The following is a 15431-nucleotide window of genomic DNA, read 5'->3' as shown; positions in this document are numbered from 1 at the left end:
ATCTCCCAAAAAAAACCCTGGGAAAAAGATAGTGAGAGAAGAGCTAACAGAGTTCAGAGCAACCTCCAGAGACTGAAGGGAACTCACCTGCAAAGAACCAATTCCCTCTCATATAAACCCTCAGATTGCTTTGCAAACCCAACTGGGCAATTCAATTTTATTCGATCTCTCCAATCAGGTTTGCCCTATTTCCACTACTTTATACTTTCAACCTTTAAATTTTGATACCCTTTTGATGCATGTGTTTGACAAGAGGTTTAGGCCTCCTACACTTGGTTGCTTTTTGTGAGCTCTTTTTGTGAATTTTAATGGCATGATTCATGTGGTTACATTTTGATTTGGGGCAACTCTTGATTGCACCCCATCTTGTTTCTCTAACCTGTTTGTTGAGTTTTTTTTGTGAGGGCTCACATGACTCCTGAAAGGATAACTTGCTTGGCATTCCACTTTATTTGTGGGATACCATTTGGAGATTCATTCCGATTACCTGTACTGACTCGCTTTCTTTGATGGTGCTAGCTTGAGAGATCTCTGGGTTTCTTGTTTCTTTAATTGCTGTTGCTTCGGATCTTTATCCGTGTGGTAGATCTCTTGATCCCCTTATTTTGCCCGCATTTTACCGCTTTCTTAGCTGGAAGACCTCGATAGGAGGCAATGTTTTTGTGTGTTTACTTTTGTGCCCAAAGACCTCCCAGAAGAGGCACCAGTGTTGAAGACCTCCATGAAAAGGCAATTGACGGATAAAAGGGATTAGTAGTCAATCCCCCGTTATTTAGTGCGTCGCTCTTTAAGATCACACTACGTGTCGATGCTTCAGAGCAAAAGCCCAAGATCTTTTGTCTGGTCAGTCAGTGGAGAGGGTTCCACCTTTCTGAATCCCCACTTTTTGTCATGAGCTCACCCTGGCCAGGGCTAAGAGCTATGAGGTCTTATCCTCATTACCCTTTTGATCTGCTCACCCGGACGTTCAATGTCAGTGGTTAAGAGCCCATTTGATTACCTTTTTCATGGCTTGTTTGTCGAGGTTGATATGACCCCTCTTGACTAAAGCCCTACCCATGTATGTTTGAGCCCCCCGTTGGTGCGCTTACTTTATGCATATTTATTTTGTATGGTGTGATCGTCTCCCTATAGGATTGATAGGCTTCGTATAGTCTACCGTTTGCATGTCAATTAAGGTAGCATTGTTCCTTCGTCTAGGACTTCCTTTTTGCATGAGCATTCCTAAAACACAAACAAACTCATTGATTTTTCTTCTCCTAAGAACACGTTAACTCCTTCTACTACAGGCGAGTAAGTCTCCAAAGGTCGAGCATCCGGTAGATTGCGTAGTAACGTCGTTCATCCAAACCCTTAACCTGTAGGTAGCCGAACTACGGCTTGCTCTGATTCTCATTCCAGATGAGATACGTAGGCATAAGACGCGATGTCTTAGAGAGAACACTCCTTTTTAACCCCATAGGTAGCCGAGCTACGAAGACTCTGATTCTCATATTCAGATGAGATACGTATGCAGTGGACGCGACATCCGTGCGAGTCATTTTCTTTTGACCCCTCTTTTAGTAAATAGTACATTAGATAAACCCGCACCCTTTAGACAAGAACAACAAGCGTGGATCTCGTAGAGTACTACGGATGCGTAGGGGTGCTAATACCTTCCCTTCGCATAATCAGCTCCCGAACCCAAGATTTGGTTGCGAGACCTTGTCTTTTCCTTTCCTTTTTCCAGGTTTACTTCGAGCGTTTCCTTTCCCTCCTTTGGGATAAATAACGCACGGTGGCGACTCTTCTGTCCTTTCTTTTCTCGCCGGTTGTTTTTTCGCATCTCGTTTTTTCAGGCTGCGACAGATGTATCTGAATAAATAATAGAAAATTTGAATATGATTTTTCCATTCAATATTTTTGATCCATTTGATTCTGCACAGATTAATGTTTGTGGACTTTGTGCTTGTTGACTTAACCTGGTCACTAAGTCTGACCAAGTGCATACAATGATTCAAAAATAAATTGGATAAAAATAAAATTTCATTAACCTAATATTAAGCAAACTAATTTCTAATTAATAAATAAAAAAATAAAACTACGATAACTTTAATAATTCTAAAATATTAATGTGATAATATTTACACTAATAATTCATACTGTATTTAAAATACCTAATTAAAAATATAACAATGACCTAATCATATATTAAATAATAATAATCCAAATATTTGAATAACCACAAACAATTTTAATAATTCAAATAATAATTACTCTGCTAATAATAATATAACTTAATAAACTTAACTAAATAGATTCTAATTAACGAAGTAAAAAGTAATGATTTTAATACGAATAAAATTAACTAAAATTATTTCCATAGCAAGTTATTTATTTTTAAGCATAATTTTCTAATTATAAATAAATAATAAAAACCCAAAAAACTATATATATTATACTAGAAGTTAGATGATACCTAAAAATAGCAACTAAAGCCTTAAGATGAAATCAAATTCCGACCAGAGGATAAAAAGTAAAAATGGTCCCATGATATTACATGCCTTTCAAGGTTAACGATGATATTCAATTTGAGATTTTACAATTTACCCATGATATTATGCTATTGTGGGAAGCATTTTGGTTAAGCATCTGAGATTTTACAACTTTCATAAACGGTATCTTATTGGTATTAATGTGAAAACTTCATTCATTGAACCATCATTGTTAGATCATAAATCTCTTTAGCCTTTGTACCATAAGAGATAATATATCAAAACTTATACATATGTAAACAATTAGTATAGTGTATATTTTAAGTAAATTACAACTTAGTAACTGATTGTTACTTTCAACCACCCACTTAAATTTCATGCACCTAACAATCTCAAGCAAATCAAATAAGTTTGCATTTGCTGCTTTGGTTTTCGGCTCTGCTTGTATAATGAGACTGTCGCAAAAATGACCTTGTTTGAGTGCATTTCATTATTTGTAGCCATTCTCTTCATCACATTCTACATTATATGGAGACGCAACAAAAATGTTCTTACACCAAACTGGCCAATCATTGGCATGCTACCATCTCTTTTCCATAATTACTCACGCATTCATGATTTTGTAACATTAATTGTGAAACATCACGGAGGCACTTTTCATTTTAAAGGTCCTTGGTTCACAAACATTGCCACCTTTATCATCACTAGTGATCCCATGAATGTGCACCACATCCTCAGCAAGAATTTCATCAACTATGGGAAAGGATCTGATTTCCATGAGATATTTGAATTACTTGGTATGGGTATTTTTAATTTGGATTCCAATGAATGGAAACAAGAAAGAACACTACTTCATTCATTGCTCAAAAGGAAAAACATTGAGATCATCCTTATACAAAACATTCAAAAGAAGCTAGAAAATAGCCTATTACCATTTCTTGATCATGCATATAAAAGTGTACAAGTACTTGATTTACAAGATATTCTTGAAAGGTTCACCTTTGACATCACCTCTACCTTTTTATTTGGATTGGATCCTAATTGTCTTGATCCTTACAAATTCAATGAATTAAAAGATATCGCTTTTTTAAAAGCTGTGTCTGAGATTGAGGAAGTGGCATTGTTCAGACACTCTATTCCAAAATGTATTTGGAAGCTACAAAGTTGGCTGCAGATTGGTCAAGAGAAGAAGGGCAAGGTAGATGAAGAAAATATTTCCCGATTCTTGCACAGATGTATAACTTATATCAAAGTTAATGAAGATGTGGATGAATCTAATTCTTGCTTTATAAAAGAATTAATGAGAGAAGGATTGGGAAAGGGGGAAAAGACTGAGAAGTATATTACAGACACTGCACTCAATCTCTTACTTGCAGGAACTGGAACTATTAGTACAGGTCTCAGTTGGTTCTTTTGGCTTGTTTCAACTCATCCTATCGTGGAAGCTAAAATCATTCAAGAGATCAAAGACAACTATTTAGCTCAACAGGAGAATTCCATTACAAATTTAAGTATGGAAGACTTTGATAAGCTAGTGTATCTTCATGGAGCTATATGTGAAGCCTTAAGGCTTTATCCACCTGTTGCATTTGAGCACAAGTGTGCAGTCAAATCTGATGTACTACCTAGTGGAGACCATGTTAGAGCAAATACAAAGTTAATATATTCTTTGTATGCAATGGGAAGGATGGAAGAAATATGGGGAGAGGATTGCTTGGAGTTTAAGCCAGAGAGATGGATAGCAGATAATGGACAGATTATACATGTTCCATCTTACAAGTTCATAGCATTCAATGCCGGTCCAAGAAGTTGTATTGGAAAAGGTATTAGCTTTGTTCAAATGAAGATGGTAGCTGTTTCTATGTTATGGAAGTTTCACATACAGGTGGTGGAAGGTCATTCTGTAACTCCAAGGATTTCTATTGTTCTTCGTATGGAACATGGTCTTAAGGTGAATATCAGTAAAAGATGCATTTGATATAAGCATCATAACTCATTATGTGAAGTTATTTGCTTAGTATGTCCAAGCTAAATAATGGTATGATTATAAGTCCATACTACTTTCCTGATGTGTGTTTAATTATTACATGAATTTATATTTTAATGTTTTGAATTGTGAATTTGCCATCAGGTTGGTTTAACTAGTTGTTCAGCATTTGCTTCATGTACATACTATTTTTTAATTTCCCGTAGTATGCAATTCGGTTGTTGATAAGTCGAGGGTCGATAAAGATTTTTGACCAAGAAGCTCCTAATTTAATTCATTAAATATATCATAACTAGCATCTTACTAACAACTAACATTGATCTTAGTAAAACAAGTATTAGCTTAGAAAAAACTATTTTCCAACTATCTATATGATATACAATAACTATTATCTAGTGAAATGGTGACTAGTGGAATCAAGAAGGAGTGGAATGGTCACCAAAAATTGAAATCATTCGGTAGAGAGCAAGGTAGATCGGAAGAAGTCGTCATGTAGAGAAGTTGGAACACTACTGTGAATAACACATTTTATCATATGAGAATGATTCCACTACATATGGTGGCTCATAGTAAAGAAGAGTGTGATTCTATGCATCCTCTTTACTATCATGGGCTACTAGCCATGATAAAAATTCAGAAGTGCGTAACATACTACTATTGTTATATAAAACAACAGTAGTAAAATGTCGAGGTTAGGGGATCGATACCCAACACCTGTATTTTTGCAGAGTTCAATATATTTCACCACAGTTCTATATTTCAACCATAGTGAAAGACTTAGCGCATAATATTTTAATACGGTCATAAATTCCAACCTTTTTTGGTGATATGTTTATTTAAGTTTATTATAACTTATGTGAAATATTTATTTCACCAAATGTTCACTAAACATATAACATTTCATTCTGATTTAAAAATCATTAATATGACAAACTATGTTATATTAGCAAAACAAGTTACATCAATCAATATTGTACAAACTTTATTCAACCTCATTATACACATTTTTCTCTATAATGATTTGAACTTGTTTCAATGCTTCTAATTTTTATACTAACACTTCCTTCGCCTATAGTTCATTTAAAAAAATATTATTTACTTTAAAGACACAATTAGAGGTGAAGGAAGTTATAGTAGAAGAACAGAAGCATTGAACGAAGTTTTAATAATTAAAGAACAAGATACGAAGATTATGCTGCAAAAAAACTCGTAAAACATTTATAAATTTTTGCAGAGTTCAATATATTTCACCACAGTTCTATATTTCAACCATAGTGAAAGACTTAGCGCATAATATTTTAATACGGTCCTAAATTCCAACCTCGTTTGGTGATATGTTTATTTAAGTTTATTATAACTTATGTGAAATATTTATTTCACCAAATGCTCACTAAACATATAACATTTCATTCTGATTTAAAATTCATAGTATAACAAACTATGTTATATTAGCAGAACAAGTTACACCAGTCAATATTGTACAAACTTTATTCAACCTCATTATCCACATTTTTCTCTATAACGGTTTGAACTTGTTTCAATGCTTCTAATTTTTATACTAACACTTCCTTCGCCTATAGTTCATTTAAAAAAATATTATTTACTTTACAGACAAAATTAGAGGTGAAGGAAGTTATAGTAGAAGAACAGAAGCATTGAACGAAGTTTTAATAATTAAAGAACAAGATACGAAGATTATGCTGCAAAAAAATTCGTAAAACATTTATAAGTGTAAGTTGTTTTCTAATATATATATATATATATATATATATATATATATATATATATATATATATATATATATATATATATATATATATATATATATATATAACTTAATATCTTATATCATAATTTTCTAATTCTATTTTAGTTATTATATATTCCGTAAGATGTTATAACGCACTCAAACCACATACGATATAATAACTCGTTTTCTATGACATGTTTATTGCACGTAAAGCTTCAATTACAAGGTACAACATTAACAATAACACAAACATTTACAGCATACCTCAGCAAAAACTTCAACAATAACACAATCATTTACAACATCCTTCAATAAAAATACAAACAACAACATATATGAGCTAAACAAAAACAATAATATACCTAAACAATAATATTCACAATAACACAAACAACAACAAATTATTTATGAGCTAAACAAAACAACAAGATACACAAACAACAATATATTTGATCTAAACAAAAAAAACATCATATCTAAATAACATTGATAAGAACAAAAACAACAACAAACGTGTTACGCAAAAATGACAATATACCTTTACAAAAACATCAACATATCCCAAAACCAAAAAAATAATACAACTCATAAAAAATTGTTGTTTTTCTAAAATTTTCAGCACCAAAAACATCCATGAAATAATCGCTAAAATTAGAATGCTATAAAAATGTCAAAGAGCAACTAGGCCTCATGCCTTTAGAGTGCTTAATGTTGAAGATGAATTGAAAGGACCAAATTCTAAACTCACTCTTGTCCATTCTTTCTATTGTATTTTGAAACTTTTTGATTTGTGTGTTCTTGTGTGCTAGGGATCCTAAACTTGAGCCAAGTAGAAGAACCATTGTCATGAGCATCCAAAATGAGAGATACAAAAGCCAATTGGAAGATTCCTAGGAGCTTGATTGATTTGTTTGCCTGATTGCTTGAGTTATTTGCTTATTGCTTGCTAATTCCAAAGGAAAGGGAGAAACTTGGATCATCTTTATGATCTCAAGAGGGGAACTCCAATGTGGTTTTATTTCTCTTCCCTCATTTTTGCATGTTTAGGACCTAACCTTTCTCTTCTTCTCTCCACTCTAACCCAAGCCAAATTTTTGTGCAAACATTAACATTGTTTTCAAAATTAGAAACCTAAGCACTATGCTTTTGATTTTTCAAACTCTTTTCATAACACTTATTTTGAATTGAATCCTAAGTCAACTTTGACCTTATTTTGTAAATACTTTTCATTTTACAACCCACTTAATTGTTTTTGTGGTTTCAATGGCCATTTTTGCCAAAGCTTTTCATAAACATTAGCTATTAGGTTTGAGTTATCCTAGAGGTTGATATAATACTCACCTATATCCTTAGTGATGGACTATAAGTCTTCCATGCTTATTATAGGGTTAACCCCTCACTAGCATGTTAAAGCTCTCCTCACATGGTGGATATGTGGTTTTAGGTTGAGTTGTCTCCCTTTGATAACAAAAGACCTTAAGGCTTTTGACCAATCAATTCACCAACTTCTTTTGAGATTTTTACCCCAAACTACGAGATTTTGGTCCTACCTTTTTAAGATGGTACGTAGGCAATGAGTTTATCCATTCAAACGCAAAATTGTAATTAATTTGTATATTTTTTTCTCATCTCCTAAACCATGTTTGCATAAATATTTTTCATAAATACCAACCTACCTTACAACATTTGTAAAAAAGGTCTCCCTTAGAGTACTAAGGATGTTTTGGGTGCTTAAAACCTTCCCATTGCATAACCAAGCCCCTTACCCAGATCTCTGACATTTTTATTAGTTTTTTATTTGATAAAACTTCTCGGTTTTTGTTCGCTTTCTAACATTTCCTTTAGATAAATAAAAGTGCGGTGGCGACTCGAATTGTATGATTTACTTTTGATTTAGTCAATAAATCTGAAGGTAACGAATACCCCGCTACAGTCGCTCTCAAAACCCAAATCCCCACCAGAACCACTCCAACCCCCAGGTTTCCGGTTGATCTTCAACCAAGAACTTCAAACCTTCATCATTTCCCCAGAAGCCCTTCAAACTCACGAACCCTAACCTAAACCTAAACAACCTTAAGCCACCTTGGATGAAACCTAACCTAAAGTTGATGAACCTTAGCATGAAAAAGATGAATCTTCATATTGTTCCCCCATCCAAAAACTAAACTTAACCCAGATCTCCACTTAACCTACCTAGAATCACATCAAACTTATTCCAAACCCTAGATCATAACCCCTTGCACCCCATTCAAACATTCAAACCATGAATCAAGCAATCAAAGATTCAGAAACCCTAAACCAAATCCTAAATAGGAATCAATCATAAACAACCATGATCATATAACATCACATACTAAATGGTTTAAAAAGAACACCTACCTCTCTGATTGTGTGCGATTTAAGTTGCGTCCCTCTCCTTAGTTACTTTTTCTTGCTTTGGCTCCTTCGTTTCCTCCCTCTAATCTCCTTTTCTTATTTTCCTTTTTTTTTCAAGTAACACTTGGAGGTCGAGCTCAAGAAACTTAGGGCTTCAAGGTGAAGAACCCTAAGTATTGGGATAAAGAGCTTTAGTGTGTTTGGTTCGGGATTACAACAACAATAGGCTAGGTTCCTTAATTTTTTCCTCTCTTTTTCTGATTTTCCTTTGTTTATTTATAAATTATTTTTTAGGGTTTTAGTGTTAATTAGATTGATTGTATTAGGAAAGTTTTTGTATGATTGTTGAAATGATTTGATTAGGGTTTTTAGGGTTTCTAAATTGTAACAGCTTGATGTAATGGATCTGGTTTGATTTTATTTGTAAACTTGTTCTTTTGATGTATCTGAATAAATAATAGAAAATTTGAATTTGATTTTTCCATTCAATTTTTTCATCCATTTGATTCTGCGCAGATGAATGTTTGTGGACTCTGTGGTTGTTAACTTAACCTGGTCACTAAGTTTGACCAAGTGCATACAATAATTCAAAAATAAATTGAATAAAAATAAAATTTCATTAACCTAATATTAAGCAAACTAATTTCTAATTAATAAATACAAAAATAAAACTAGGATAACTTTAATAATTCTAAAATATTAATCTGATAATATTTACACTATTAACTAATTTAATTTTGGTTAACGAAATATTAGAAAACCACAAAATAATAACTCATACTGTATTTAAAATACCTAATTAAAAATATAACAATGACCTAATCATATATTAAATAATAATAATCCAAATATTTGAATAACCACAAACAATTTTAATAATTCAAATAATAATTACTCTGCTAATAATAATATAACTTAATAAACTTAACTAAATAGATTCTAATTAACGAACACTACGCCAAAAACTGGAATAGACAGCGCCCCTTAGAGGGCGCTATATTTCTAAAGCGCACTCTAAAGTGAAGAGAAAAAATAAGGAGCATACTATTGGAATAGACAGCGCACTTTAGAGGGCGCTTTTGTAACAAAGCGCACTATAAAGTGAAGCGAATAAATAATGAGGAAATGGAGGGACACCAATAGAGGACGCTTTATTGAAAGCGCCCTCTAAGGGTAACCTTAGAGGGCGCTTCTAAAAAAGCGCTCTCTATGTCCATGTACATTTCCAGTTTATAAGGCGCTTTTGGAAAGCCTTAGAGAGCGCTTTTAGAAGCGCCCTCTTAGGGCCCCTTTAGAGGGCGCTTTTGTAACAAAGCGCCCTCTAAAGTGAAGCCAAAAAAAAAATGGAGGGACAACAATAGAGGGCGCTTTTGTGAAAGCGCCCTCTAAGGTTACCCTTAGAGGGCGCTTTTGAAAAAGCGCTCTCTAAGTCCATGTACATTTCCAGTTTAGAAGGCGCTTTTGGAAAGCCTTAGAGAGCGCTTTCAGAAGCGCCCTCTTAGGCCCCCTTTAGAGGGCGCTTTTTTTAAAAAAGCGCCCTCTAAGGTCCCCTTTAGTAAACATTAAAATTATAACATATACTGCATGTCTCTTTATTTTCCCTCTCTATAAGCTATTTTGTTTACGTAACTGGGTTTTCTCTCAACTGCGATTACTCTCTACTGCGATTACTCTCGTCCTCCGTTCGTTCTCCCTCCCTCACCGTCATCGTCGCCGTTCGTTCTCCCTCCCTCACCGTTCACGTTCACTGCGTTAACCTCTTCCACCGTCACTGTTCACTTTCTTCTCCGTCGTTACCGTCACCTTTAAGGTATTTCTCTTCTCCATCGTTACCGTTCACTTTCTTCATGTGTTTGATTAGGGCATTTTCTAAACTTAGTTTTTCATTTTGTGCATTATGTTGATTAATGTTGTTTAGGGCAAACTGAGTTTTTTATTTCTGATTGAAAACTGATATATTTGAAGTGTGTTTGAGCTTGTGCTTGGAAGTTTGATGATTATGGATGCAAGTTTGTTCATGTTCCAAACACCATAAGTTTGCATTGGTCTTTTGCATGCACTAGGTGTGTGTGAGTTTGTATTCAATAATGATAAAAAAAAAAAGAGTTTAGATTGTTGTAATATGAGAGAAATGGAAGGTATATGAATGTGTTCACGTATTGAATCATTGTCTTACTTGGGTCTTATTGAATCATTTCTATATTACAGATAAAATGGCTAACCAAGACGATACCCATGCCGCGAATGAATCACGTAATAATGTTGAAAAAGAAATCAAACGAGGATTGACTGTTATGAAGTCAATCATTCGTGCAAGAGACAAGGGTGTAAAATTTGAAGTACATTGGAGTGCTGAAGACCAACTAATTGAGCCTAACGGTTCAATGTTGGCAAGTTACATTGGTTTCCTTGTTCGCCAACATATTCCGATTACATGTGATAATTGGAGAAGTCCGGACTTGAAGGTTGGCAAGGAAAAAATATGGTCGGAGATACAGGTACTTACCATATATTGTTATATGTTTTTTTTGTTGACTATTTGTTAACCATATATTGTTATAATATTACTTTATAATAACACACTCCATTTGTATGTTTTTTAGAGATCCTTTCACATCGATGAAAGCCGGCAAAAATATTGTATTCAATTGGCCGGAAAAAGACTCCGAGGATTTCGATCCTTTTTGTGCAACAAATTTCTCAAGGATGAGGAAGGAAAATTTGTTGAAGGAGAACGGCCAATGAAGTATGCCGAGATTATTTCAGCCGATGAATGGGATAACTTTGTCGCCAAACGAAGAAACGAAAAATTCCATGTAATGTCTATTAATTATGGTATTATACAATTGTTAAGTTACTTGGTTCTAATATGCCTTAAACTTTTTTATCCAGGAAGTAAGCGACATAAATAGGAAAAGGGCATCAAAACCCGCGTATCTGTACAAAAAAGGGCGTACGGGTTATGCACGGTTACAACAAAGAATTGTGAGTATATTCAAATGCTATGAGCTTATACATTGTCACAATATGTTATAATTGATGATCTTATAATCTAATTCAATGTGTAGCTAGCCGAGGAGAAAAGTGACGCAACATCTCTTCCGGATCACGTATTATGGAAGGCTGCTCGGGTTGGGAAGGATGGGGCTGTCGTTGAAGCGGTCCAAAATGTTTATGACGAATGTGTAAGTATATGTAACATTATTTCTTTAATTATATCGAAAATTTTGTTAGACATATAATTCATTTTTAATCTCCTCTAATAATATTTCAGGAGACTTTATCCCAAACCGTACCTTCAACCGAGGTCTAGGATTGCAGGAGCGTACTTAGTCGAGTACTAAATGTTCCTGAGTATTCCGGTCGTGTGAGGGGTAAGGGTTTTGGTGTGACTCCGTCGTCATTTTATAAAAAAACAAAATCAAAAAATCCTACCAACAAAGAGGTGATGGAGACCTTGGCGGAGTTAAGGGCACAAGTACTCCAACTGCAAAACGAGAATGCAAGGTATAGAGAGGAAAGGTGCGCTTCCGAGGCAAAAGATACTAGTGACCGAGCTAGTATCAATCATCAACCGAAATATCCCGAGGTAATTATATATGTTATTATGAAATTAAAATAGCACTTTTTTACTTGACACATATACAAGTTAACAATAACATTTATTATTGGTTTAGGGCATTTCACCTTGTCAGCTGTATCTATCGTCACCAACTTATCGCATGGTTGGCAAGGGAAAAGTGCACAATACTTCGGGTGAATTACTTCACCATAATCCCCTCCCGGTGGGATTTATGAAAGTTTCGGTTGACCTCGTATTAGATACGGACGCCCGTCTACCATTACCCGACGTTGTTTCAGAGACAACGTTGATGCGAGATGCAGTCGGATCCTTTGTTGGTTGGCCGTCAGATCTAATTTTCCCTGATGCCGAGGTATATATGTTCTAAATGATTATGAATATTTAGTATTCACATTTCAATTCAGCTACAATTATGATATTTAATCAATCCTTATTACATGGTAATGTTAGACTCCTACAAGACCCACCCCTAAAGCTGGTAAAGGGATTTCAAGACGCATCGAGTCGGTTGCATCTCAAAAAGAGGTACAAATATATATACCCATTGAATTATATACACAACGATTCTTTTGCATCACAAAAAGTAATGATTTATTTTATATGAATTTTTAGGTTCCCGATCGAAAGTTGAAAAGCGATGGTAAGGATATTCCAACGAAGGATATTCCAACGAAGGATATTCCAACGAAGGATATTCCAACGACGGCCGAGACAAAATCTCAAATTATGATGCATCTTGAGAAAATGGTGGAAGAGTCCGATATTATGAACGGGTCCATTCGTAGTATAGATTTTGATGAAGGTGTTTTCGGAAAAGCTCATTTCGAAATAATTGGAAAGGAGGACATGCAACAACTTTTTGAGCACGACGAATTGGGCATCGCTATCATTCATACATACATATGGTACTCCGATCAATCTATAATTTACTTAGTTGAACAATTTATTTACACATTTCAATGAGTAGTCTAATATTTATTATGTTTCTATTTAAGGTATATGTATGACAAATTGATGCGGGGAACTGAATTGTGTAACCGTTTCAATTTTATTGCTGCTTCCCGTGTCAACGCAACGTTAATATCGAAAAATCCAACATCCGTAAAGAATGATCTAGTCGATAGATTCATGACGGCCGGCGATAATACTACACGCAGTTTGTATTTTTTACCGTTTAATTCTGGCAACGGGTTAGATTTTCTTTCTAATAATTTCATTCTAATCTATGTATATCTTTTACGTAGAAAATTTTCATTCATCTAAATTTTTGTTTTATTTTACAGTGGTCACTGGGTGTTGGTTGCTATGGATCTTTCGAGACTAATAGTGTATTATCTCGATTCGTTATCGGGTGATTGGAGTAAATATCCGGGTTTGAAGAAGACGGTTGACACGTAAGTGAAATTCCCCTAAATATTCGTGTGTATTTCTATATTTAATTATGTCTGTCAGATTGATCTCAATATACGTTTTTATTTTGTTAGGGCAATAATAAAATTTAGATCGAAAAAGAATTACCGCATTAGGAAGGACATTACCTGGGTCAGAGTTCAGGTATATATTAAGTATCTTATTTTTGCTTATAATAGTGTTTGTTTTTTTGCTTATAATAGTGTTTGTAAGAAATTAACTATATATATTGTTTGTTTTTCTGTGTAGTGTCCTCAGCAAAATAATTCGGTCGATTGCGGATTTTTTGTATTGAGATTTATGAGAGATATCATTGCGTTGAATCGTATAGACATCCCAAAAATGGTATGGAATAATAACTTAGGGTTTATTTTAATATTATCGGATAACTCATCTAATTTGTTACTAAATCATGAATATGTTTTATTCTCTTAATTGTAGTACTTTGAGGAATACAAATCTTACTCAAGAGCTCATTTGGATGAAATGAAGGATGAATTGTGTCAATTCATTGTTGATCAAAGAATCATATAGCTAGGTTGTATATTGTTGTACATATATGTATGGAATGTTGTTGTTGTATGTTGTTGTTGTATATATGTTGTATATTGTTGTTGTACTTTTACTAAATCATGAATATGTTGTTGTATATTATTGATCAAAGAATCATATATTAATGTTGTATATATGGAGGATTAATGTTGTATATAAATGGATTCATGTTGTATATATCAATGGATTAATGGTGTATAACATTGGATTAAAGGATGAAATCAATATGAATTTTACACTTTTGCAGCATGCGAACAGGTTACCAATTAAATATCCACTGTTTTTCAAATAAATTTTTTTAAAATAACTAACACTTTAGAGGGCGCTTTCTGTAGGAAGCGCCCTCTAAACACTTTACATTGAGAACTTTAGAGGGCGCTTTGTCCAGAAAGCGCCCTCTAAACACTTTACATTGACAACTTTAGAGGGCGCTTTCTGCAGAAAGCGCCCTCTAAAGTGTTAGTTATTTTAAAAAAATAAGCGCCCTCTGAACACTTTACATTGACAACTTTAGAGGGCGCTTTTTCCAGAAAGCGTCCTCTAAACACTTTACATTGACAACTTTAGAGGGCGCTTTTTCCAGAAAGCGCCTGTAAGACCCCAATTTTGGGCCCTAAGATCCCTCATGGCCCATATCATATCATATCATGGCCTCAAGGATCATTGCATGCCCTAGCTTCCCTCCTAGTGGGTAGGTTGCCTTGTGGGTTGATTTTTGATCACCAAGCATACTTTGCATTTGTATATCTTTGCCTTTCATATGTTTACTAACCAAAAAGTACAAAAATATTGTCAGTCTAACCTTGTTGCTTGCAGTTGAAGCAATCATCAGTAATTAGGTCAAAGACAGTCAGCAGTCAGTCAAAGCAATGGATGGTGGCCATTCTTGCAGAATTTGGGCACCATGGTTAATAATCAAGAGCTCATACAACTTGGGACATCATTTGAAGTCAAGTTCCCAAAGAATTAGGGTTTGGAATTCATCAGAAATGCTTCAATCATCCAAAACCCTAGAAAAGTCAAACTTGGTCAACTGTGGATTTAATCAGTGATTTGATGGATATAATTGATCTGAAGGAGTTCATTCATGCTTATATAAGCCTCATCTATCATGTCAAACCTCATCATGGAAGAAAATCAAGTAAATCAGAAATTTCCCAAAATAGAAAGTGGACCTGTAATTTCAACTGCCAAAAATGGAAACTTCTTGATCTTAAACTTACATCATGATACAAGCTTCAAATGAATTTTTGCCCAACATGAAAGTTGAAGATCTTGTTCTCCCATTTTCAAAAAGTC

The 15431-nt window shown here is 34.3% G+C and overlaps 1 protein-coding gene across 1 annotated transcript; it reads left to right on the top strand.

The window, feature by feature from the left end:
• Positions 1-2895: 2895 nt before the first annotated feature.
• Positions 2896-4587, top strand: LOC127092170 (alkane hydroxylase MAH1). Its single transcript, XM_051030995.1, has one exon. The coding sequence runs from the start codon at positions 2941-2943 to the stop codon at positions 4450-4452; it is 1512 nt and encodes a 503-aa protein (XP_050886952.1). The 5' UTR covers positions 2896-2940; the 3' UTR covers positions 4453-4587.
• The last annotated feature ends 10844 nt before the right edge of the window (positions 4588-15431 follow it).

The sequence above is a fragment of the Lathyrus oleraceus genome, chromosome 6, assembly GCF_024323335.1.
Source record: "Lathyrus oleraceus cultivar Zhongwan6 chromosome 6, CAAS_Psat_ZW6_1.0, whole genome shotgun sequence".
Taxonomy (NCBI): domain Eukaryota; kingdom Viridiplantae; phylum Streptophyta; class Magnoliopsida; order Fabales; family Fabaceae; genus Lathyrus; species Lathyrus oleraceus.
The sequence above is the reverse complement of the archived record's forward strand: the minus strand, read 5'-3'. Positions and strand labels throughout refer to the sequence as shown.